This window comes from Oncorhynchus mykiss, chromosome 7 (assembly GCF_057628025.1).
Source record: "Oncorhynchus mykiss isolate SJ-2025 chromosome 7, ASM5762802v1, whole genome shotgun sequence".
Taxonomy (NCBI): Eukaryota; Metazoa; Chordata; class Actinopteri; order Salmoniformes; family Salmonidae; genus Oncorhynchus; species Oncorhynchus mykiss.
This window is the reverse complement of record NC_143028.1, coordinates 67,346,408-67,370,227: the sequence shown is the minus strand read 5'-3', so window position 1 is coordinate 67,370,227 and position 23,820 is coordinate 67,346,408. Positions and strand designations below refer to the sequence as shown.

The 23,820-nt window shown below is 42.7% G+C and overlaps 1 protein-coding gene and 1 long non-coding RNA gene across 7 annotated transcripts in view; one reads left to right on the top strand and one right to left on the bottom strand.

Annotated features, from left to right (window-relative positions):
- Positions 1 to 1,528: 1,528 nt before the first annotated feature.
- LOC149982648 (uncharacterized) lies at positions 1,529 to 4,521 on the bottom strand. The gene is made up of 2 exons (XR_016497539.1): positions 4,083 to 4,521; positions 1,529 to 3,353 (listed from the first exon to the last, which is right to left on the bottom strand). It is a non-coding gene; the product is annotated as an uncharacterized LOC149982648 (long non-coding RNA).
- Positions 4,522 to 12,588: 8,067 nt separating this feature from the next.
- The window catches only part of ell2 (elongation factor for RNA polymerase II 2), a 36,543-nt gene continuing 25,311 nt past the window's right edge, over positions 12,589 to 23,820 (top strand). For 3 of the 6 annotated variants that reach the window (XR_016497424.1, XM_090241817.1, XM_090241818.1), the window contains exons 1-2: positions 12,622 to 12,891; positions 23,078 to 23,125. Coding sequence is in view for 4 of the 6 variants with exons in the window: in XM_090241817.1 (XP_090097943.1) it covers positions 23,102 to 23,125 (24 nt within the window). In the remaining 2 variants the exon portion in view is untranslated. Of the gene's footprint in view, positions 12,998 to 23,077; positions 23,126 to 23,820 lie in introns of all 6 variants that reach the window. The other 3 variants (XR_016497423.1, XM_021610542.3, XM_036984042.2) reach the window with 2 other exon arrangements.

The window sequence follows — 23,820 nt, the reverse complement described above, 5'->3', positions numbered from 1 at the left end:
TTGGCAATGGAGAAAGAACATCTTTATCTCTTTGTGTACTGATTAGCGGCTTCAGCGGCAGTCCAGTGAGCATGTGCTGTTGTTGATTATCACCGATGAGGGAACCTGTCCAAATAGCACAGTGATTAATGATTGACTTTTCTTGTCCCTCAAACTAGAATCAGTTGGGAGGAGAGTCTGAGTGCCAGACAGGTGGAGAAGGAGAGTGTGTATTACAAAATGAATGACAATCGTAAGAAAAGAGTTCTACTATGTACATATGGATATAGGCCATTCAGCCACAACCGGTCTCTCTGTGATGCACATTTCCCAGCTGTCAAGAATCCCTGTGCTTAATTTTACCTGCTGGTATTCACAACACATTGTGAAATTAGCCTAATGATTCCAAAGAAGCCATTTTGGATAAAAAAGTGACAAAGACAATTTAGGGTTAGGCTATGTGTTTTATTATTAGTTTGCCATATTTAGGTCAATGTCATGATCACTTTCACTTTAAAATCAACCTAAACAAAGAGAGGAGTACTCAAACGGATGTCTTTCTTTGTCTAACATTATGCAAATGTCACTGAATTATGCCCAAAGCCTTGTTGCTTTCTTCCGTGACACAGTGTACAGTAGATGCTGTAGGATGGCTTAGGCTGTCGTAAAAACAATGGCTGTTAAGTGAATTAGTCCAATCCCATCCATTGCACATTATGTGCCAGGCATGGGTGCCTGGCTGGGATAGGAGCAGTCTTCAGGACCTCTTCTGTCCCCACACAGTACTGACAACCTGGGACAATGAGCACTTGCGTCATCAAAGAACGGGCACGCTGCAGAGGAAATGTAATAATTTGCGAGGACGTGACTGTAATCAATGTAGTCATATGAGATTATCTGAATTTCACTCTGTGATAAGAGTCACTGACTCAAAGCCACAAGAGTGTAGAACATATTTAATTATCACTGTAATTGTGCAATAATTCCTGTAAGACAATGAGGACCATATGTCATCTGGGTATGTTGGTTGGTTGGTTTATTGAGTCCGGATGACTGTTTCAGGTAGGTGTGTGTGTGTGTGTGTGTGTGTGTGTGTGTGTGTGTGTGTGTGTGTGTGTGTATGTCTGTGTGTGTGTGTGTTCTTGTCTGTCTTTTTGTTTGAGTGTAAGTAATTCGCTGTGTTTGTGTATGTTCATGTTTTTTTTGAGTAAGTAAGAAGCCTTAAATGCACGTGTGTGTGTGTGTGTCTGGATGGGTGTGGTGGACAGGCTATAGAGAATCCAGTAATCTGCTGGATTCAAACAGGCTTTCCCACACCCTGCCTGAGGCTACACCACATCAAAATACACTCCCTTCTGTAGGGACTGACAGCAGGGAGAGATAGTACCGGTGTGTACAGACAAGGAGATGTGCTTTAATGACCTTTTGAGTCCACTTCCCAAGCCTGATAAAAAAAAATGCATTATACACCAGTGGTTGTCAACCTGGGCTAGCCTAGATGTACCCCTGGAGGTACTTGGCCTATCCACAGAAGGTACTTACTTGCGAATAAGTTTCAAGTTTCATGTTTTATTGTCACATGCACAAGTACAGTGAAATGCCTTTCTTGCTCTTTCCCAACAATGCAGTACTCAATATCAGTAGTACTATAAAACAAATGAAAGTAGAACAAAAACACATCAGAAAGAACATGATAAAGTAAGTAAGCTACAGTATATACAGCATCAGTTCCATGATCAGTGCCAATACCATATTTACAATGTGCAGGGATACTGGAGTGGTAAGGGTAAGTAGGTGTGTATCGGCATAAGGTGACTAGGCATCAGGATGTATGATAAACAGAGTAACAACAGCATATATGATGATCGTATGTGAGTGAGTGTGTGTGCGTGTGTGTAGAGTCAGTATGAATGTGTGTGCGTGTGTGTGTGGGCAAATCAAGTGTGTATGTGTGTTTGAGTGTCAGTATGAGTTTGTGTGTGTGAGTGAGTGTGTAGAGTCCTGTGAGTGTGCATAGTCTGCAAAAATACAAATAAAAGGGTCAATGCAGACAGTCCGTATAGCCATTTTGTTAGCTATTTAGCAGTCATGGCTTGGGGATGGAAGCTGTTCTGAAGCCTGTTGGTATCAGACTCGATGCTCCAGTACCGCTTGCCATGCAGAAACAGAGAGAACAGTCTATGGCTTGGGTGGCTGGAGTCTAACAATTTTCCGGACCTTCCTTTCACACCGCCTTATATAGAGGTCCTGGATGTAGAAGCACCTGCATTGTGTCTCTCTTCCTGACTAGTTCTTCTGGAAAAATGTTACATAGTCATGAACATAAAATAATTTTTGTAAACTTGAACCCAAAATCTACCCTACAGGTTAGTTAGAACTGTAACAACTTGTCAGCTGTTTTTTGTATATTTTTACTTAAAGCTCAGTCTTTTGTTCTTGTTTGCTGACTTATAAGTCCAGTCTTTGAGGTTTAACTAATGTTTGCCCAGACCTTGCTCTGAGTGTAGCAGGTACATCCATGATTACCTTGTGTGTTGGTGGTAAAATAATATTTTGAAGATAAATACACAATGCAGAGGATGAGAGGACGAGAGTACTAAAAACTAAATAGAGTACTCATGGTCAGTAGGGAAATGTCAATGTAAATAGGAGTTGGTTTTCAGTTCAACAGCTGTTTAGAATCTGTGGAACGTCAGTCCTGAACTCAGAGCTACATGTGCTACGTGTACTGTGTTCTGTACATTGAGTCTGGAGCAGGATACTTGTTATTTGGCCATTGGCCCAGTTGTACTGCAAGGAATTCTGATTGGTCAACCCCAGGCTAGGGTGGGGGGTTATAAGTGGCATCCTGTTTCTTTGTTCTGAGGAGAAAAGCTGAGGACAGTTCTGGATCTGGAAAATCTGTGTGTTAGAGTGGTGAAGACACTTGAATCTTCTCCTGCGTAGCGTTGTTGTTCTCAGGTCCATCCATAGAGATGAGGTGATGTCTGTTCCTACGGACGGGCTCTAGTGCATCTAGTGCAAGTTTAACAATAGGATTTGGGGAATCTCAAGTAATACATATCAGAGGAATCCGTGGTTTCAGCTTGATGGTATATGGTTGTTATACTGTGCCAAGACCACTGCACAGCTTTGGATGCTTTCTTTCAGTGTCTGTAAATCAATGCTGTCAAGTCGAGCAACTAGCTCAGGCATTGTGATAGCTGGCCTGCCCAGTAAAGCTGTGTGTAGATCTCTGACATCATACACGTCCTCCAGTGTCTCCTTTTCTGCCTTCGAGCACCACACTTGGAACACCTGATCACGTCCAGCGGTGCTCTTTCTGCTCCTAGCAGCGTTTTTTGGGGGCTTTTGCAGAGCTGGCTTGCTGGTTCCTGCAAAAAATGTGATTTAGCACATTGTCTGGGATAAGTCACATCGGCACCTGTTTCTATTTTGAATTTAACATTTCTGTCCATCACTTAAATATCAATCAATACCTCCTGCTGTTATTGTTCCTAGGAAAATGCTATCATCCTCTTCTTAAACCTTGTTTATGGCTCTTGATGATGACTGCTTTTTGTCATTAGCATTTCCATGGCTAGCTCTCTCACGCTGAAATTTCTGTTTGCACTGACACTGGCTGACTTTCTGCATAACTCTATCCACTGAGCATGCCTCTTTTGTTGTTACTGTGTCACCTCGCAGGCAACTTTGATGCTTTTTTACTTCAGTTTGCCTTGCCATCTCAATGGCTCTCTCTAGCGTGAGATCTTTATCTAGCTGCATCCATTCTGACAGACACGTCTGCAAACCCAACGACTAGCCTGTCTCGAATTAGTTAATCATGCACAAGTCCATAGTTGCTATGCTAGGGCATATACGGCTGTGACAAAATAATCCAGTTTAATTTCCCCTCTGTCTCCACATGTTAAAGCGGGCTCTCTCATAGATCACATTCTTTTTCACAATAAAGAATGTATGAAATCTGTCTCTTACTTGTCCATACCGTTGTTGCTCGAGTTTGTTTAGGTTTGGACCTCAAAACGTCACCTGCTTCATCGCCCAAACAGTATATGAGGTTGTTCTCCTGATTCTCCTCGGTAGATGTGAAGATTACTCACCTGACAAAAGCGCTCGCAACTCCTAATTCATTTGGTCCATTCTTGCGGTTTAGAAAAATCAAACAGCTCTAGTGGCTGTAAACTGAATGTAGCACTTGGGCCTGTTTGCGTGAGTATCTGTGCCCCTCCGGCTGCACCTTGAACAGGAGCCTGGCCTCTTCCTCTACCCACTGCTGCCAGTGGCTGCTGCGCTTCTCCTGCGACGTCTTCCATGCTGATTAGCCTCTTCAATTTTCTTACCAAAACTTTTTAACCCGATAAGCTAAACTCTGTTATTAAATACACTCGTTCTAGTCCCCTTCTGAAACCATATTGTGTAATCAGACTTGTCAATACGTGAGTAAAATAAAGGTGTATCGTCATGAAGGCAAATGTATTGCTAACTTGACATTGCTTCACATTACAAGCCACATGAGAGAGACGCTTTCTTCATGAACCTTTAAATTCCCACTTCATTCGCATATGGCCAATCAGGATGCAATATGTAAATAACACCGCAAAAATGACATTAGATCATTTAGCTTGGTATGAAAAAACAAGAAAAAATGACATTTTAAGAGAATTATAAAACAATATGAGATATTTAGGCTTGTTTAGATTTCACTTTTTGCAGTGTAGGGTTTGGACACCGAGGAACTTGACACTCTCGACCCGCTCCCCTACAGCCCTGTTGAGGTGGATAGGGGCGTTTCCTGTAGTTCCCGATCAGCTCCTTGGTCTTACTGACGTTGAGGGAGAGGTTGCTGTCCTGGCACCACACTGCCATGGAGAGGCTATACAGACACCTTGGTGTCCAAATTGATGATGTATGTCATGTAGCTGAGAGCCAAGTCTGGAGATGAATGGATTCGGTTCAGTTGTCCTGATGAGCCCTTCCCAGCTAGCTAGTTTATATACAGGGCTGGCTAGCTGGCAACAACAGCATCACGGTGCTAGTTAAAACGTGTTTATTTTGATGGGAGAGGGAGAAGTAACTTGTAGTATTGGTAACCATCTGGATGTCACCGTGACATGCCAATTAGCTAACATAACAAGCCGGTGTGAATGACAAGTGCAATGGTGTTGAATCGAGGTGCTTTCCCGACATCAGTTGCATCCCACTGGGCAGCAGTTGCTTCCCATGGTGCAGTCGGTAGCTAAAGTGGCCAATTTCTTCCATCAAACTTGTTTATATTTCAAGTAGGATAGCACCCTACATGAAAAATAACTCGTAATATTGGTAGTAAGCATCTGGATGTCACTGTGATACAGTCCATTGCTCAATGGGGAGAGTTTGCGCTGCAAGCTGGCAACACAATAATACAGGGAACAGTGTCCTTTTCTCCTGCAGTACTTCTTCTTTGGTGAGGTTTAATGGCGGTTGGCATCCAATTTATGTTCCATTACCGCCACCAAGTAGACTGGGATATAAATCCATTATTCTTTGACCCACAAAATGGAAGAATTTAAAAGGAAATAAATAATAATAGTAATTAAAACCCACCACCCTATTCCACTATTTAACCCTATCTGTCCCTACCCCAGGCCAACGGACACCACCACCTGTAACTCTGCTGAAGTCAAATCTCATACCCTCAAATACTTATTTCCGCTGCCACCACAACATCTATTTTCTGTGAATTACATTCCATCTTTGCTGTACAGTTGATAACCATAGCTATGAACGCTAAAAATCCAACCTTGCTGAAGCATATATCACTCATTGATCTATCCCTGTGTGGTGGCACAGATCTACTACTCACGGATATACTCTCAGGATTCCAAACCCTTGATCCATCTTCCTCTACTTTTTTCACTGCCTCAGGATACAACACCCTCTCCACTACACTAACCCTAGTAATTTCAACCTGCCTCTCTCGCACCGGACACTTCTGATCTCCAGTATCATGTCCACCCCTACAATTAACAAATACAGTGCCTTGCGAAAGTATTCGGCCCCCTTGAACTTTGTGACCTTTTGCCACATTTCAGGCTTCAAACATAAAGATATAAAACTGTATTTTTTTGTGAAGAATCAACAACAAGTGGGACACAATCATGAAGTGGAACGACATTTATTGGATATTTCAAACTTTTTTAACAAATCAAAAACTGAAAAATTGGGCGTGCAAAATGATTCAGCCCCCTTAAGTTAATGCTTTGTAGCGCCACCTTTTGCTGCGATTACAGCTGTAAGTCGCTTGGGGTATGTCTCTATCAGTTTTGCACATCGAGAGACTGAAATTTTTTCCCATTCCTCCTTGCAAAACAGCTCGAGCTCAGTGAGGTTGGATGGAGAGCATTTGTGAACAGCAGTTTTCAGTTCTTTCCACAGATTCTCGATTGGATTCAAGTCTGGACTTTGACTTGGCCATTCTAACACCTGGATATGTTTATTTTTGAACCATTCCATTGTAGATTTTGCTTTATGTGTTGGATCATTGTCTTGTTGGAAGACAAATCTCCGTCCCAGTCTCAGGTCTTTTGCAGACTCCATCAGGTTTTCTTCCAGAATGGTCCTGTATTTGGCTCCATCCATCTTCCCATCAATTTAACCATCTTCCCTGTCCCTGCTGAAAAAAAGCAGGCCCAAACCATGATGCTGCCACCACCATGTTTGACAGTGGGGATGGTGTGTTCAGCTGTGTTGCTTTTACGCCAAACATAACGTTTTGCATTGTTGCCAAAAAGTTCAATTTTGGTTTAATCTGACCAGAGCACCTTCTTCCACATGTTTGGTGTGTCTCCCAGGTGGCTTGTGGCAAACTTTAAACAACACTTTTTATGGATATCTTTAAGAAATGGCTTTCTTCTTGCCACTCTTCCATAAAGGCCAGATTTGTGCAATATATGACTGATTGTTGTCCTATGGACAGAGTCTCCCACCTCAGCTGTAGATCTCTGCAGTTCATCCAGAGTGATCATGGGCCTCTTGGCTGCATCTCTGATCAGTCTTCTCCTTGTATGAGCTGACAGTTTAGAGGGACGGCCAGGTCTTGGTAGATTTGCAGTGGTCTGATACTCCTTCCATTTCAATATTATTGCTTGCACAGTGCTCCTTGGGATGTTTAAAGCTTGGGAAATATTTTTGTATCCAAATCCGGCTTCACAACAGTATCTCGGACCTGTCTGGTGTGTTCCTTGTTCTTCATGATGCTCTCTGCGCTTTTAACGGACCTCTGAGACTATCACAGTGCAGGTGCATTTATACGGAGACTTGATTACACACAGGTGGATTGTATTTATCATCATTAGTCATTTAGGTCAACATTGGATCATTCAGAGATCCTCACTGAACTTCTGGAGAGAGTTTGCTGCACTGAAAGTAAAGGGTCTGAATAATTTTGCACGCCCAATTTTTCAGTTTTTGATTTGTTAAAAAAGTTTTAAATATCCAATAAATGTCGTTCCACTTCCTGATTGTGTCCCACTTGTTGTTGATTCTTCACAAAAAATGTGGCAAAAGGTCGCAAAGTTCAAGGGGGCCGAATACTTTCGCAATGCACTGTACATTTCCATCAATTCCCATTATTAAAGTGGCTGGAGTTGAGTCAGTGTGTTTGCAGCAGCCACTCAATGTTAGTGGTGGCTGTTTAACAGTCTGATGGCCTTGAGATAGAAGCTGTTTTTCAGTCTCTCGGTCCCTGCTTTGATGCACCTGTACTGACCTCGCCTTCTGGATGACAGGCAGTGGCTCGGGTGGTTGTCCTTGATGATCTTTATGGCCTTCCTGTGACATTGGGTGTCCTGGAGGGCAGGTAGTTTGCCCCCGGTGATGCGTTGTGCAGACCTCACTACCCTCTGGAGAGCCTTACGGTTGTGGGCGGAGCAGTTGCCGTACCAGGCGGTGATACAGCCCGACAGGATGCTCTCGATTGTGCATCTGTAGTTTGTGAGTGCTTTTGTGCTTTTGGCGACAAGCCAAATTTCTTCAGCCTCCTGAGGTTGAAGAGGGGCTGCTGTGCCTTCTTCATGACGCTGTCTGTGTGGGTGGACCAATTCAGTTTGTCTGTGATGTGTACGCCGAGGAACTTAAAACTTACTACCCTCTCCACTACTGTCCCATCGATGTGGATAGGGGGGTGCTCCCTCTGCTGTTTCCTGAAGTCCACAATCATCTCCTTTGTTTTGTTGACGTTGAGTGTGAGGTTATTTTCCTGACACCACACTCCGAGGGCCCTCACCTCCTCCCTGTAGGCCGTCTTGTCGTTGTTGGTAATCAGGCCTACCACTGTAGTGTCATCCGCAAACTTGATGATTGAGTTGGAGGCGTGCATGGCCATGCAGTCGTGGGTGAACAGGGAGTACAGGAGAGGGCTCAGAACGCACCCTTGTGGCGCCCCAGTGTTGAGGATCAGCAGGGTGGAGATGTTGTTACCTACCCTCACCACCTGGGGTCGGCCCGTCAGGAAGTCCAGTACCCAGTTGCACAGGGCGGGGTTGAGACCCAGGGTCTCGAGCTTGATGACGAGTTTGGAGGGTACTATGGTGTTGAATGCCGAGCTGTAGTCGATGAACAGCATTCTCACATAGGTATTCCTCTTGTCCAGATGGGTTAGGGCAGTGTGCAGTGTGGTTGAGATTGCGTCGTCTGTGGACCTATTTGGGCGGTAAGCAAATTGGAGTATGTCTAGGGTGTCAGGTAGGGTGGAGGTGATATGGTCCTTGACTAGTCTCTCAAAGCACTTCATGATGACGGAAGTGAGTGCTACGGGGCGAGGTGGTAGTCGTTTAGCTCAGTTACCTTAGCTTTCTTGGGAACAGGGACAATGGTGGCCCTCTTGAAGCATGTGGGAACAGCAGACTGGGATAAGGATTGATTGAATATGTCCGTAAACACACCAGCCAGCTGGTCTGCGCATGCTCTGAGGACGCGGCTGGAGATGCCGTTTGGGCCTGCAGCCTTGCGAGGTTTAACACGTTTAAATGTTTTACTCATGTTGACTGCAGTGAAGGAGAGTCCGCAGGTTTTGGTTGCAGGCTGTGTCAGTGGCACTGTATTGTCCTCAAAGCGGGCAAAAAAGTTATTTAGTCTGTCTGGGAGCAAGACATCCTGGTCCGTGACGGGGCTGGTTTTCTTTTTGTAATCCGTGATTGACTGTATTCCCTGCCACATACCTCTTGTGTCTGAGCCGATGAATTGTGACTCTACTTGGTCTCTATACTGACGCTTAGCTTGTTTGATTGCCTTGCGGAGGGAATAGCTACGCTGTTTGTATTCGGTCATGTTTCCGGTCACCTTGCCCTGGTTAAAAGCAGTGGTCCGCGCTTTCAGTTTCACGCGAATGCTGCCATCAATCCACGGTTTCTTGTTTGGGAATGTTTTAATCGTTGCTATGGGAACGGCATCTTCAATGCACTTTCTAATGAACTCGCTCACCGAATCAGCGTATTCGTCAATGTTGTTGTTGGAAGCAATGCGGAACATATCCCAGTCCACGTGATTCAAGCAGTCTTGAAGCGTGGAATCAGATTGGTCGGACCATCGTTGAACAGACCTGAGCTCGGGAGCTTCTTGTTTTAGTTTCTGTCTGTAGGCAGGGAGCAACAAAATTGATTCGTGGCCAGATTTTCAGAAAGGAGGGCAGGGGAGGGCATTATATGCGTCACGGAAGTTAGAATAGCAATGATCCAAGGTTTTACCAGCCCTGGTTGCGCAATCGATATGCTGATACAATTTACCACACCTTCCCCTTCACTTAGCTTGCCCTAACTAACTTCCATTTCACCTCTAGCACTCGACCTGGCGTAATGCTCACTCTGTTTGTACTTGCCACCAGTCTTCGCCCCCCTATCTCCCTTTTTATCCCCATTTTCATTCATTTCAACCTCAACCGTCCTCATTTTCTTCAATGCCTTCTTCCTCTTCCATTCCTGACAGCTGAAACAGAAGAGTGTCTCGTGCAGCAGTTAGTCCCCACACTCATAACAGAAGTTCCTGTGGTTCCCGCTTGTCTCTGTAGCCTTTTTACACTCGACTGTCCCCACAAAATCAACGCTCCTCTGCTCCTGCAGTAAGGAGAGGGAAGTACCTAGATAGTGTCTCCAAAATCAAGCTAGTGTTACAGCTAAAGCACATTTATTGTAGGCAAGTTATTTTCACAGAAAATGTACAAATCATTTTTTTTTTTGTACAATTACACCGATAACAATTGAATGATTCTGAACACTCTCCCAAGTCCCAACTTTGGCAGACAAGTTTCAAATTCTTGCTGAAGCCACAAGCACCAACTAGCTAGCTGGGAATGGCTCATCAGAACGACTGAGTGAACCAAATCTGTTCCGTCTCTACTCGACTCTTGCTACGTGACATATGTCATCAACTTAGGCACCAGGCGTGTCCATTTAGCCTCTTCCACACTGCCAGGTCACTTTTTGCTTTCAAGACAACTGGGAACTCCAAAAAATCTGAGGTCAAATCATGACATCAGTGATCTTCGGGTCAGACATTCTGATCTCTAGAAAGATGCCTGAGTTTCCGTCTTGGAATTCCGAGTTTGATGAACGTTCAAAAAGAAATCCCAGTTTGGATCTCTTTTTTTTCAGAGTTAACAGTTGTCTTGAATGCACTGAAGTCAGAAGTCCGAGTTCCCTGTTGTTTTGTACGCGGAAACAATACAATCATCAAGTTTGCGGATGACACGATGATGGTAGGCCTGATCACCGGCAACTGGGAACTTGGATCTGGGAAATCTACAATTTACAACTTCAGGGAATTCAAGACAACTAGGGAATTCTGGAAAAATAAACAAGCTCCGAATTGGAAAAATAATTTTGAACTGTCATCCAACTCGGAATTCCAAGTCGGAAACTCTGGCATCTTTCTAGAGCTCCGACCTGAATGTCACTGACATCATGATTTTACCTTGTTTATTCCCAGAGTTCCCAGTTGTCTTGAAAGCACCATTTCTGTCTTGCATGGCCACCCGCAGGTTAGCGTATTTCGTCTGGAGGCAGCTCTGCAGAGAGGTCACTAGCCAGCACAGCCACAAAGTCATAACATCTGATTTTAAACCTAAACCTGACCTTAACCACACTGCTAACCCTAATGTCTAACCTTAAATTAGGACCAAAAAACTCAAATTTGACTTTGCAGCTGGCCTATCTAAGGGGAAATGACTCAGTTCGGCCTCCAGGGCAATACCTGCTGGCCACGCAGTCGTGGGTGAACAAGCAGTACAGGATGGGACTAAGCACACCCCATTGAGCTTCATAACAACATAGGCCTACTGGTAAATGCACAAGGGGGTACTTCGGGGGTACTCTGGTATAAGCAAAATATTTAACCAAAAAAGGTTGAGACTGCTCTTCCATGGTTACTGGTTTGGCCATTATGCCTCTAATATACTTACTTACTTACTTACTGACTTTATTGTCCCCATGGGGACATTTTGTTGCAGTGTCATGTACACATTTAAAGTGGCATTTAAATACAAAACCAAATTGATAATACAACTTTCATAACAGTTACGCACCAATAAAAATAATAATAGTAAGAAATAAGTAAAGTAAAACATGAAATAAAAAAGAAGAAAAGACTAGCCTGCTGGCCTTACGGAGTCAATGGGAACATTCCCTGAGCTATTTAGGAGGGATATCACACCTGGCACAAATGATTGTCTCGTTCTCTTTTTCCTGCTGAGGGGTGCCCTATACCTGCGCCCAGAGGGGAGTAATTCAAAGTCCAGGTACAGGGGGTGACTTGGGTCTAAAATGATTTTGTGAGCCTTACAGAGGGCCCTGACCTTAAAGATCTCATCCAGGCCTGTCTGTTTGACTCCAAGTACCCCATGTCAGGGTTCTGTTTGTTGACTTTTCTTCTGCCTTCAACACAATCCAGCCTTACATTCTGGCACAGAGACTCATTCGGGACTTCTCCTTAGATGGGGGGCTGGTTTTGTGGCTGTTGGACTTCCTGAGCCAATGCTCACAGCGAGCCAAAATAGGTCCCCATGTGTCAGATATATGCAATACCAACACAGGCTCTCCCCAGGGATGTTTTGTCCCCACTTCTGTGCATCTTGTACACTAATAGTTGTACTAGTTCCCATACTGACAGACACCTCGTTAAGTTCGCTGATGGCACTGCCTTGATCAGCCTGTTGCTGAGTGTCCTTTTGGACAATAAACTTCAGTGGAGTAAATGTACAGACTTGTTCTACAAAAAGAGCCAACAGAGACTGTACTTTCTAAAAAAAAGTTGGGTTCTTTTAATATAGACTGTACTATACTGACTCTGTTTTACAAATCCTTTATTGAGAGTATTTTAACTTTTTGTATTGTTTGTTGGTTTACTATGGGGGTCTCATCTTTATGAAACCATAAAATGAATATATATTGTTTTCACTATAAATTATTGTGAGAGAATCTGGATCCTGTCAGTGAAAAGCAATGGGAAAAAATCTTTGAATTTAAAGTAATACCTGTCAGTAGTAAATAAATAACAACGATAAAAACTTTGTAGGTGTCAGTCAGCAGCATACATTTCCACTAATTCCAAGTGGACATTATGATACCGTATTTTTCTATGACGTAGTAGTGGACAGACCACAGCTGATTCGATCCATTCCTTTCACTTCTCAAAATAATGAGTTCTACAACGACAAACTCTAGCATTCATACACTGAGGGAGTGAAGTCTGAGGAGGGCTGAAATTACATATGGTTATTAGAGAGGAAAGAAAAAGTAAGCCCAATAAAAAAATAGAACAAGCCCTTGGGGGAGTCCCTCCCTTGAATTTGTGCTAGGTAGAGTATCTATATGCTCGGACATAAAACCCAGACGATGTTAGAGGGTTGGTAAAGATGGCGGCGCTCTCCGTGGATGGGAGGTATGGACTGAATTGTGGCCGACGGAATACAGACCACGTCACTGTATTGCACGTAAAATTGACAGAGACAGCTTTCAGAGCGATAGAAAAGTACCAAACCTCTAAGGTAAAGTTGAATACATGTCTTATAGCTTACCTTATACAACTACCGATGCTATCAAAACTGGTGAACTAACTGCCACGCACAGTCGGGTTGAGCAAACGTTATTCAAATTACCTTGCTAGTTAACGTAATTTACTGTCAACCCAATAATGCATATGCCATGAAGTGAGTTAGCAATTTGTGGATTACAAATCAAAGTTTGAGAGAAATGGATTTGTGTAGTCGATGTACTGTAGCTAGCTACATTTGGCAATGCAGCTAACGTTAGCTGACTAACCAAATGTCATTTCCCCAACAACAAAAAAGTATCCTTTTCCCCAGCCAAGTCCACTTTTTTTTCTACTCAAGTCGGTACAGAAATGTGACACTAATCGCACTGTTTGGTGAAATCGATGACTATTTTGATGTCAATTTCGCGTGACAACTTTACTTAACTTTAGCTAATTTACCATATGTTCTTAAGCCACGGATTGGCACTGCAGTCAGTATTTTGGCGTTTTGGAGATGTTAGTATATATATATATATATTTCTTTTTTTTTAGCTAGCTACGGTAACTATCGTAACCCTTGATCATGACTCTGTTCCTTTGCACATTACAGTAGCTAAGTCATTGGACGAAGGCGTCTTCTGTACGGGGGAGTTTTGTTAAGAGCACCGATGCTTGGTCTGAACATTAACACGCATCAGTTGTGGTAGCATGATAAGGACCTTAACTTTCATATCAGCTAGAAACAATTTTCAAAAAACATAACGTTAAATGAATACACGCCATTATAGGGTTAGTGTTCCCACACGGCCATATCCCCATGTTACAGCGCGTGTTTACGGAAGACCGCCAAAACAGCAAAATACTCCTATCTAAACGTGAAGTCGATCATCAATTGCGATGTGATTCTAGAAACATAAAGCCCTTTAATTTCATATCACATCAAAATAATTTAACAAATTCAAAATACACACATACTGTACTTTTCAGTGACAACACCTTTTTGCCTGCCTTCCGTTACACACAGGAGTTCAGAGCATGCTAGATAGTAAATTAGCACTACCTCTGAAAATAAGATATAAGGTCCTTGGACCTTAAGGGTGCAATATGCAGAAAACGTTGCTAAAATTATAATAGTTCGCCTAATGTCAGTTTGTGACAGAACAAGCTGCCATTGTGTGGAAAATAATTGTACTGTCTAAACTAGAGGTCGAGCGATTATGGTTTTTCAAGGCGATACCGATTTATTGGAGGATCAAAAAAAGCCAATACCAATTAATCGGCTGATTTTAAAACGTTTTTTATTTTTTTTAATATATATAATAATAACAATTACAACAATACTGAATTAACACTTATTTTAACTTAATATAATACATCAATAAAAATCCATTTAGCCTCATAAATAATGAATCATGTTCAATTTGGTTTAAATAATGCAAACACAGTGTTGGAGAAGAAAGTAAAAGTGCAATATGTGCCATGTAAAAAAAGCTAACGTTTAAGTTCCTTGCTCAGAACATGAGAACATATGAGTTGGTGGTTCCTTTTAACATGAGACTTCAATATTCCAAGGTAAGAGTTTTTAGATTGTAATTAATAAAGTATTTATAGGACAATTTCTCTCTATACCATTTGTATTTCATATACACTATTAGATGTTAGACTATTGGATGTTCTTATAGGCACTTTAGTATTGCCAGTGTAACAGTATAGCTTCCGTCCCTCCCCTCGCCCTTACCTGGGCTCGAACCAGGAACACATCGACAACAGCCACCCTCGAAGCAGCGTTACCCATGCAGAGCAAGGGGAACAACCACTCCAAGTCTCAGAGCGAGTGACATTTGAAACGCTATTAGTGCGCAACCCGCTAACTAGCTAGCCATTTCACATTGGTTACACCAGCCTAATCTCGGGAGTTGATAGGCTTGAAGTCATAAACAGTGCTGTGCTTGCGAAGAGCTGCTGGAAAAACTCACAAAAGTGCTCTTTGAATGAATGCTTACGAGCTTGCTGCTGCCTACCATCGCTCAGTCAGATTGCTCTATCAAATCATAGACTTAATTATAACATAATAACAAACAGAAATATGAGCCTTTGGTCATTAATATGGTCGTATCCGGAAACTATCATTTCGAAAACAAAACGTTTATTATTTCAGTGAAATACGGAACCGTTCCGTATTTTATCTAACGGGTGGCATCCCTAAGTCTAAATATTCCTGTTACAATGTACAACCTTCAATGTTATGTCATAATTACGTACAATTCTGGCAAATTAGTTCCTAATGAGCCAGGCTGCCCAAACTGTTGCATATACCCTGACTCTGCGTGCAATGAACGCAAGAGAAGTGACACAATTTCACCTGGTTAATATTGCCTGCTAACCTGGATTTCCTTAAGCTAAATATGCAGGTTTAAAAATATATACTTCTGTCTATTGATTTTAAGAAAGGCATTGGTGTTTATGGTTAGGTACAGTCGTGCTACGATTGTGCTTTTTTCGCAAATGCGCTTTTGTTAAATCATCCCCCTGCGTTGCATTGATTATATGCAACACAGGACACGCTAGATAAACTAGTAATATCATCAACCATGTGTAGTTAACTAGTGATTATGATTGATTGTTTTTTATAAGATAAGTTTAATGCTAGCTAGCAACTTACCTTGGCTTACTGCATTTGCGTAACAGGCAGGCTGTTGTCAACAGTGGATGTTAGTTTACTTAGCTAGCCACTGTCACCAGCTGCTACCATTAGGTCAAACCTGTTTAAGATGACTAAATGTGTAGTTTACAAATTCACACCACCATTGTCTACCAATTTTTTAAATTTAAATGTGATTTTTTTTATATACATTTGTAGCTAGCTATGTTAGCACGTTTTATGAAATTCTCAACAAAAATCACCTTTTTATACAAAAAAAAAATCTAATTCACTCCGTTGTTACTACTTATCTGCATCAATACATTGGTTTCATTCCAAACTATTTTTGGAATAGCAATACACCTTATTGTAACAATGTTTTGGCTACAGACCTATCTAGTTGCTCCACACTGAGTTTGTCAGTGTACGTTATGTTCATGATTCAACTATGTTCATGACTAAACTCTTGACTTAAATGTGAATGTTACATTGGCAAGCTCCCCAGGCAAGAAACTTTATTGCCAATCTTTATAATTAACATACAGCATAGGCTACTTGACTGTTTTTATATAAAATTATAGGCCTACTTAACGTTTGATTGGGTTATATGCTGTTTTCTTCAAAATACTAGTCGCTGGGGTTTTCACTCCTTTTACTTCTAATCTTGTGCTTGTTCTCTTAAAGCTACAGTAAAAGTTCATGATAGCATGAATCCTTTTTAAACTAGTGCTTTTCAAGGACTTTCTGGATGGAAGAGGTTCCATTTGCACAATGATTAATATAACTACAGCTATTTTATTGTAAGAAAACATTACATATGTTTGCAAAACAGTTCGCACATTAGACCTACAAGATATTCACAGAAAAGGGCGAACAGCAATTATTTTATTTTTTTACATAGTTTTGCCCAAATTTAGAAAATCTGACATGAATATGTTTTTTCTTCTGTATTGGCCAATACATTTCCTCTGTCTAATCGACTGTCCTGGTGGGCAGTAGTGTTGGTATGTGATGTGGATTTGGTCTCATTCCAGGGCTTTGCATTCCAGGCTTTTCTCAGTGGCAAACACAGAATCATGACTCAGGAAAAAAATCATTGTCACAGTTGCTCAAATCCCTATCACGTCAGCCTCTGGTGATTGTGGGCCCTTACGGACTCTTACCAAACCAATCTGTAAGGACCAAATAAAGCTAGCGTGTTAATCCCATGGCCATACAACCTGTATTATCTGGAAGCACCTCAACAGAGATGCACTTAACGGGCCTCTGGGGCCTGTGATCAACCGAGGCCAGGAGTCCTGGGAATTTCAATGGACTGTCAACAACATTTACATAATTCCAGCAACAAGCTAGTCAGACTCTGTAGCATATTCCCAGAATGTTCAGGCCAGGGACTAATAAAAACATTTTTTAAAATCCTAATCCAAATGATTGGATTTGAAGTTGAGAAACTGGGCCTAAAGGATTTCATTCAGGCACGGTTGGGACTTAGTGTGTTGAATCAAGAAGTTAAGATCTTGTCCTGTTAAGTAGCCTAATTCAAGTCAGTGGTAGAAAGGGTGTCAGGAGGGGATATGGGAAGGAACACTGCCTTGGCCAATAGGAGCTTCGAACAAGCTGACAACAAGCCAATCGAAGTTGGAAGAAGATGGGAAGAACATGGCTGACGTTTTACATTCTCCCAATCAATTGTGCAATTATTTTTTGGGCGTTTTGTGTAATTTATTTTTTAACCTATTGTGTACATAACGTTGCTGCTACTGTCTCTTATGACCGAAAATAACTTCTGGACGTCAGAAAAGCCATTACTCACCGCGGACTGAAATACACTTTTTCCTTTAACCAGTCCGACGAGGATATCCTGCTTTCACTGGAACAGGCCCAGATTCACACCTTTTGCAAGAAGAAAAGATTCCGGAAAAGGGGACGCAGATCGGGGATCCTTCTGAGAAGCCGGAGGCGAGCGAGTGAACTCCCAATGCCTTCCATTCTCCTTGCTAATGTGCAATCATTAGAAAATCAAATTGATGACCTACTATTAAGATTATCCTACCAGCGGGACATTAAAAACGGCATCTTATGTTTCACTGTGACGTGGTAGAACAAAGAAATGGGCAATATAGAGCTGGTGTGATTTTCCATGCACTGGTAAGACAAAGGGTGGGGGTGTGTCTTTTTGTCAATACCAGCTGGTGCGCAATGTCTAATATTAAAGAAGCCTTGAGGTATTGCTCGCCTGAGGTAGAGTACCTTATGATAAGCTGTCGACCACGCTATCTACCAAGAGAGTTCTCATCTGTATTACTCGTAGCCGTCTATTTACCACCAGAAAGCGAAGCTGGCACTAAGACCTCTATCAACCAACTCTATAAAGCCATAAGCAAGGAAGAAAATGGTCACCCAGAAGCGGCGCTCCTAGTGACCGAGGACTTTAATGCAGGCAAACTTACACCAGTTTTACCAAATTTTTACCAGCATGTCACATGTGCAACCAGGGGGGATAAAAATCCTAGACCACCTTTACTCCATACATAGATGCATACAAAGCTCTCCCCTGCCCTCCATTTGGCAAATATGACCATAATTCTATCCTCCTGATTCCTGCTTACAAGCAAAAACTAGTGGGAAGTACCAGTGACTCTAAATACGGAAGTGGTTATATGACGCGGATGCTATATTACAGGACTGTTTTGCTAGCACAGACTGGAATATGTTACGGGATTCATCCAATGGCATTGAGGAATACACCACCTCAATCATCGGCTTTGTCAATAAGTGCATCGACAACGTCTTCCCCACAGTGACTGTACGTACATATCACAACCAGAAGCAATGGATTAAAGGCAACCTCCGCATCAAGCTAAAGGCTAGAGCTGCCGTTTTCAAGGAGTGGGAGACTAATCCGGACGCTTATAAGAAATCCTGCTATGCCCTCAGACGAACCATCAAACAAGCAAAGCGTCAATACGTGATTAAGATTGAATCCTGCGCTGACGCTCGTCGGATGTGGCAGGGCTTGAAAACTATTACGGACTACAAAGGGAAACCCAGACGCGAGCTGCCCAGTGATGCAAGCCTACCAGATGAGCTAAATGCCTTTTATGCTTGTTTCAAGGCAAGCAACACTGAAGCATGCACGGGAGCACCAGCTGTTCTGGATGACTGTGTGAAGACGCTCTCGGTAGCCGACGTGAACAAAACCTTTTTAAACAGGCCAACATTCACAAAGCCGCTAGGCCAGACAGATTACCAGGGCGTGTACTCAAAGCATGGACGGACCAACTGTCAAGTGTCTTCGTTGACATTTTCAACCGCTCCCTGACCAAGTCTATAATACCTACATGATTCAAGCAGACTACCACAGTCCCTGTGCCCAAGGAAGTGAAGGTAACCTGCCTAAATGATTACCGCCTCGTGGCAGTCACGTCGGTAGCCACGAAGTACTTTGAAAGGCTGGTCATGGCTCACGTCAACAGCATCCTCCCAGACACCCTAGACCCACTCCCAATTCGCATACAGCCCCAACCGATCCACAGATGACGTACACCACACCGCCCTTTCTCACCTGGACAAAAGGAATACCTACGTGAGAATGCTGTTCATTGACTACAGCTCCGTGTTCAACACCATAGTGCCCACGAAGCTAAGGACTCTGGGACTAAACACCTCCCTCTGCAACTGGATCCTGGACTTCCTGACGGGTCGCATCCAGGTGGTGAAAGTAGGCAACAACACGTCTGCCACGCTGATCCTTAACACTGGAGCCCCTCAGGGGTGTGTACTTAGTCCCCTCCTGTATTCCTTGTTCAATCACAACTCCAACACCATCATTAAGTTTGCTGACGACATAACAGTGGTTGGCCTGATCACCGGCCATGATGAGACAGAGTATAGGGATTTGGTCAGAGAACTAGCAGTGTGGTGCCAGGACAACAACCTCTCCCTCAGTGTGAGCAAGACCAAGGAGCTGATCGTGGACTACAGGAAAAGGCGGGCCCCCATTATCATCGGCGGGGCTGTAGTGGAGCAGGTCGAGAGTTTCAAGTTCCTTGGGGTCCACATACATTTTTTCTGAAATGAAATGATATTGACCTCAAAAGTGGCTTTCTGTGATTTTTGGCCTTGTTTTGCCGTGGTATCGAGTACCCCTATTACTAGCCTGTTCAACCTCTTTTGATATCGGCTGAGATCCCTAAAGTTTTAGCTGCTGCGGTCATCCCTCTCTTCAAAGGGGGAGACACCCTAGACCCAAACTGTTAGACCTATATCTATCCTACCATGCCTTTCTAAGGTCTTCGAAAAGCCAAGTTAACAAACAGTTCACCGACCATTTCAAATCCCACCGTACCTTCTCTGCTATGCAATCTGTTTTCCGAGCTGGTCATGGTTGCACCTCCTAAACGATATCATAACCACCATCGATAAAAGACAATACTGTGCAGCCGTATTCATTGACAGTCGAAAGCCTTGGCCAGGTCGATCACCATATTCTTATTGGCAGACTCCACAGCCTTCGTTTCTCAAATGACTGCCTCGCCTGGTTCACCAACTACTTCTCAGACAGAGTTCAGTGTGTCAAATCGGAGGGCCTGTTGTCCGAACCTCTGGCAGTTTCTATGGGGGTGCTACAGGGTTCTATTCTCGGGCCGACTATTTTCTCTGTATACATCAATGATGTCGCTCTTACTGCTGGTGATTCTCTGATCAACCTCGACACAGACGACACCATTCTGTATACTGCTGGCCCTTCTTTGGACACTGTGTTAACAAACCTCCAGACGAGCTTCAATGCCATACAACTCTCCTTCCATGGCCTCCAATTGCTCCTAAATGCAAGTAAAACTAAATGCATGCTCTTCAACCAATCGCTGCCCGCCCGTCTAGCATCACTACTCTGGACGGTTCTGACTTAGAATATGTGGACAACTACAAATACCTAGGTGTCTGGTTAGACTGTAAACTCTCCTTCCAAACTCACATCAAGCATCTCCAATCCAAAATTAAATCTAGAATCGGCTTCTTATTTCACAACAAAGCATCCTTCACTCATGCCGCCAAACACCCTCGTAAAACTGACTATCCTGCCGATCCTTGACTTCGGCAATGTCATTTACAAAATAGACCCCAACACTCTACTCGGATTGCATCCAATTTGCTATCACAGTGCCATCCGTTTTGTCACCAAAGTCCCATATACTACCCACCACGGCGACCTGTGTGCTCCCGTTGGCTGGCCCTCGCTTCATATTCGTCTCCAAACCCACTGGCTCCAGGTCATCTGTAAGTCTTTGCTAGGTAAAGCCCCGCCTTATCTCAGCTCACTGGTCACCATAGCAGCACCCACCATGGCACGCGCTCCAGCAGGTATATTTCACTGATCACCATCAAAGCCGACAACTCATTTGGCTGCCTTCCAGTTCTCTGCTGCCAATGGCTGGAACGAACTGCAAAAATCACTAAAGCTGGAGACTCATCTCCCTCACTAGCTTTAAGCATCAGCTGTCAGAGCAGCTTACAGATCATTGCACCTGTACATAGCCCATCTGTAAATAGCCCACCCAACTACCTCATCTCCATATTGTTTTTTTTTTCTTTTTTCTCCTTTGCACACCAGTATCTCTACTTGCACATTCATCTTCTCATCTATCACTCTAGTGTTTAAATGCTAAATTGTAATTATTTCGCAACTATGGTCTATTTATTGCCTTACCTCCCTTCATTTGCACACACTGTATATAGATTTTTCTATTGTTATTGACTACGTTTGTTTATTCGATGTGTAACTGTTTGTGTCTCAATGTTTTTCTTTATATTGGCCAGGTCGCAATTGTAAAATGAGAACTTGTTCTCAACTGGCCTACCTGGTTAAATAAAGGTGAAATTTAATTAATTAATTAAAATCGTGATGGTAAACCTGGTCTGTGTATTGTGACACCGCGAGCAAGTTTACTTGCACTTATAATTTTTAGTGTACACTGTAAAGGGAAATTTGCCAAAGGGAAGTTCCTGAAGTTTCAAAACAGCCAGGAAAGAACCTATTCTGCCGTGCCAATGATTACTCATGCAGCTACCATTATACGTGACCTGTTGACGTAATCTGACCATGTGATTTACTTTATTATGATCAGACATACAGTGCCTTTGGAAAGTATTCAGACCCGTTGACTTTTTCCACATTTTGTTACGTTACAGCCTTATTCTCAAATGGATGAAATGAACAGAAATCTTCAAACCGGTTTATGTAAATCTTTGTTAATGTATTACCTAAGTATCCTGTTTCCATTGGTCATCCTTGAGATGTTTCTACAACTTGATTGGAGTCCATCAATCTTAAATGGAAGAAGTTTGGAACCACCATTACTCTTCCCAAGACTTTCAGACCATGAGAAACAAGATTATTTGGTCTGATGAAACCAAGATTGAACTCTTTGGCCTGAATGCCAAGCGTCTCTTCTGTAGGAAACCTGGTAACATCTCTACAGTGAAGCATGGTGGTGGCAACATCATGCTTTGGGGATGCTTTTCAGCAACTGGGAGACTAGTCAGGATTGAGGGACAGCTAAACGGAGCAAAGTACAGAGATCCTTGATAACCTGCTCAGGACCTCAGACTGTGGTGAAGGTTCACCTTCCAACAGGACAACGATCCTAAGCACACAGCCAAGACTACACAGGAGTAGCTTTGGGACAAGTCTGAGTGGCCCAGACAGCGCCCGGACCTGAACCCGCTCGAACATCTCTGGAGAGACCTGAAAATAGCTGTGTAGCAATGCTCCCCATCCAACCTGACAGTTTGAGGATCTGTAGAGAAGAGTGGGACGAACTCCCCAAATACAGGTGTGCCAAGCTTGTACTGAGTAAATGGCCTGAATACTTATGTAATTTCTGTTTTTTATTTTATATACTAGCAAAATTCTCATCCTGTTTTTTGCATTGTCATTATGGGGTATTGTGTGTAGGTTGATGAGGAGGGGGTGGGAAATGTAATACATTTTAGAATAAGGCTGTAACCTAACACAAAATGTGGAAAAAGTCAAGGTCTGAATACTCGCTAATTCTGAGGTAATGTTAATGTGACCATTTTGTCTGAGATGCCTATTATTTACACTGCTTTCAACACAAGTGGGAGTTTTGTATTCCTACTCTTACTGTACATTTTTCTTGTTGCAAATTCATGAAACTATAAACATGCTTTTGCTATCTTGCTTCTTTGCTAGTTGATTTGCCAGATGAAACACAATATATGCTTACCAATAGCATATGAGATGTGACTGGTTGACAGAATGCTTTTGTCACTTAATGAGAAACGGCTCTGTATTTTTCTCAACCACATCTGTGATAGTCCAGTTGGAACTGAGTGACATTCACATTATTGTTATGATGGAACAACTTACAATCAATGCTTATATTGAAAATGTGATTGTAGAGTCGAAACCCTTCGTCTCTTTTTCAGAATGTAACGTCCTCATGGCCAACAATGCAATTCAAGGGACTCCAAGGGGTAAGTATGTTCACATGTCAAATCTTCATTTTGACTTGAACTACAGTACTAGTTATGGGTCAACCCTGTGGGGGGTAAACTGCATTTTTAATGCAACCATTATTGAAGATTTAAGCAATCTATCATTTGAGCGCTGGTGGTATACACATTAAATACAATTCCTACCCAAGCTGGTGTAGACCCAATGTTTTGTGTTTTCAGTGAAATATACATTTGTTAAGCTACGAGTTGTATTTAGAGGCTTGGGGCCTAACTCTTTCCACCCTTCTGAAAGCATCTGGTTAACCCCTGACTACCTGGGCTGTACACTATGAATAGTTGAACTCTCCGATGTCTCAATATCTGTAAATACTTCTCTGGCAGTCTGCAGCTGGGCCCAGAGCAGTGGGAACACACACACACACACACACACACACACACACACACACACCTAGCAACTCAGACCTCTAAGATCTGCTTGTGTCATGTAAGCTCATGTTCTAATTAGTCTCAGATCCCACCGCTCAGATCAGTCTATATTGACAGATGCAACACACTGAACATCACTGTAATGGTTAATGTTTTTTACAGATGGTTCGCTATTTGGCATGACTGACTCTGTCACATTCAAATATGAGCAAAATCTCTTCTTCCGTGCTTTACAGTAGTAGAGGAAAATGAAATCCCATTTCCCTTCAGAATGATCGAGTACCTCT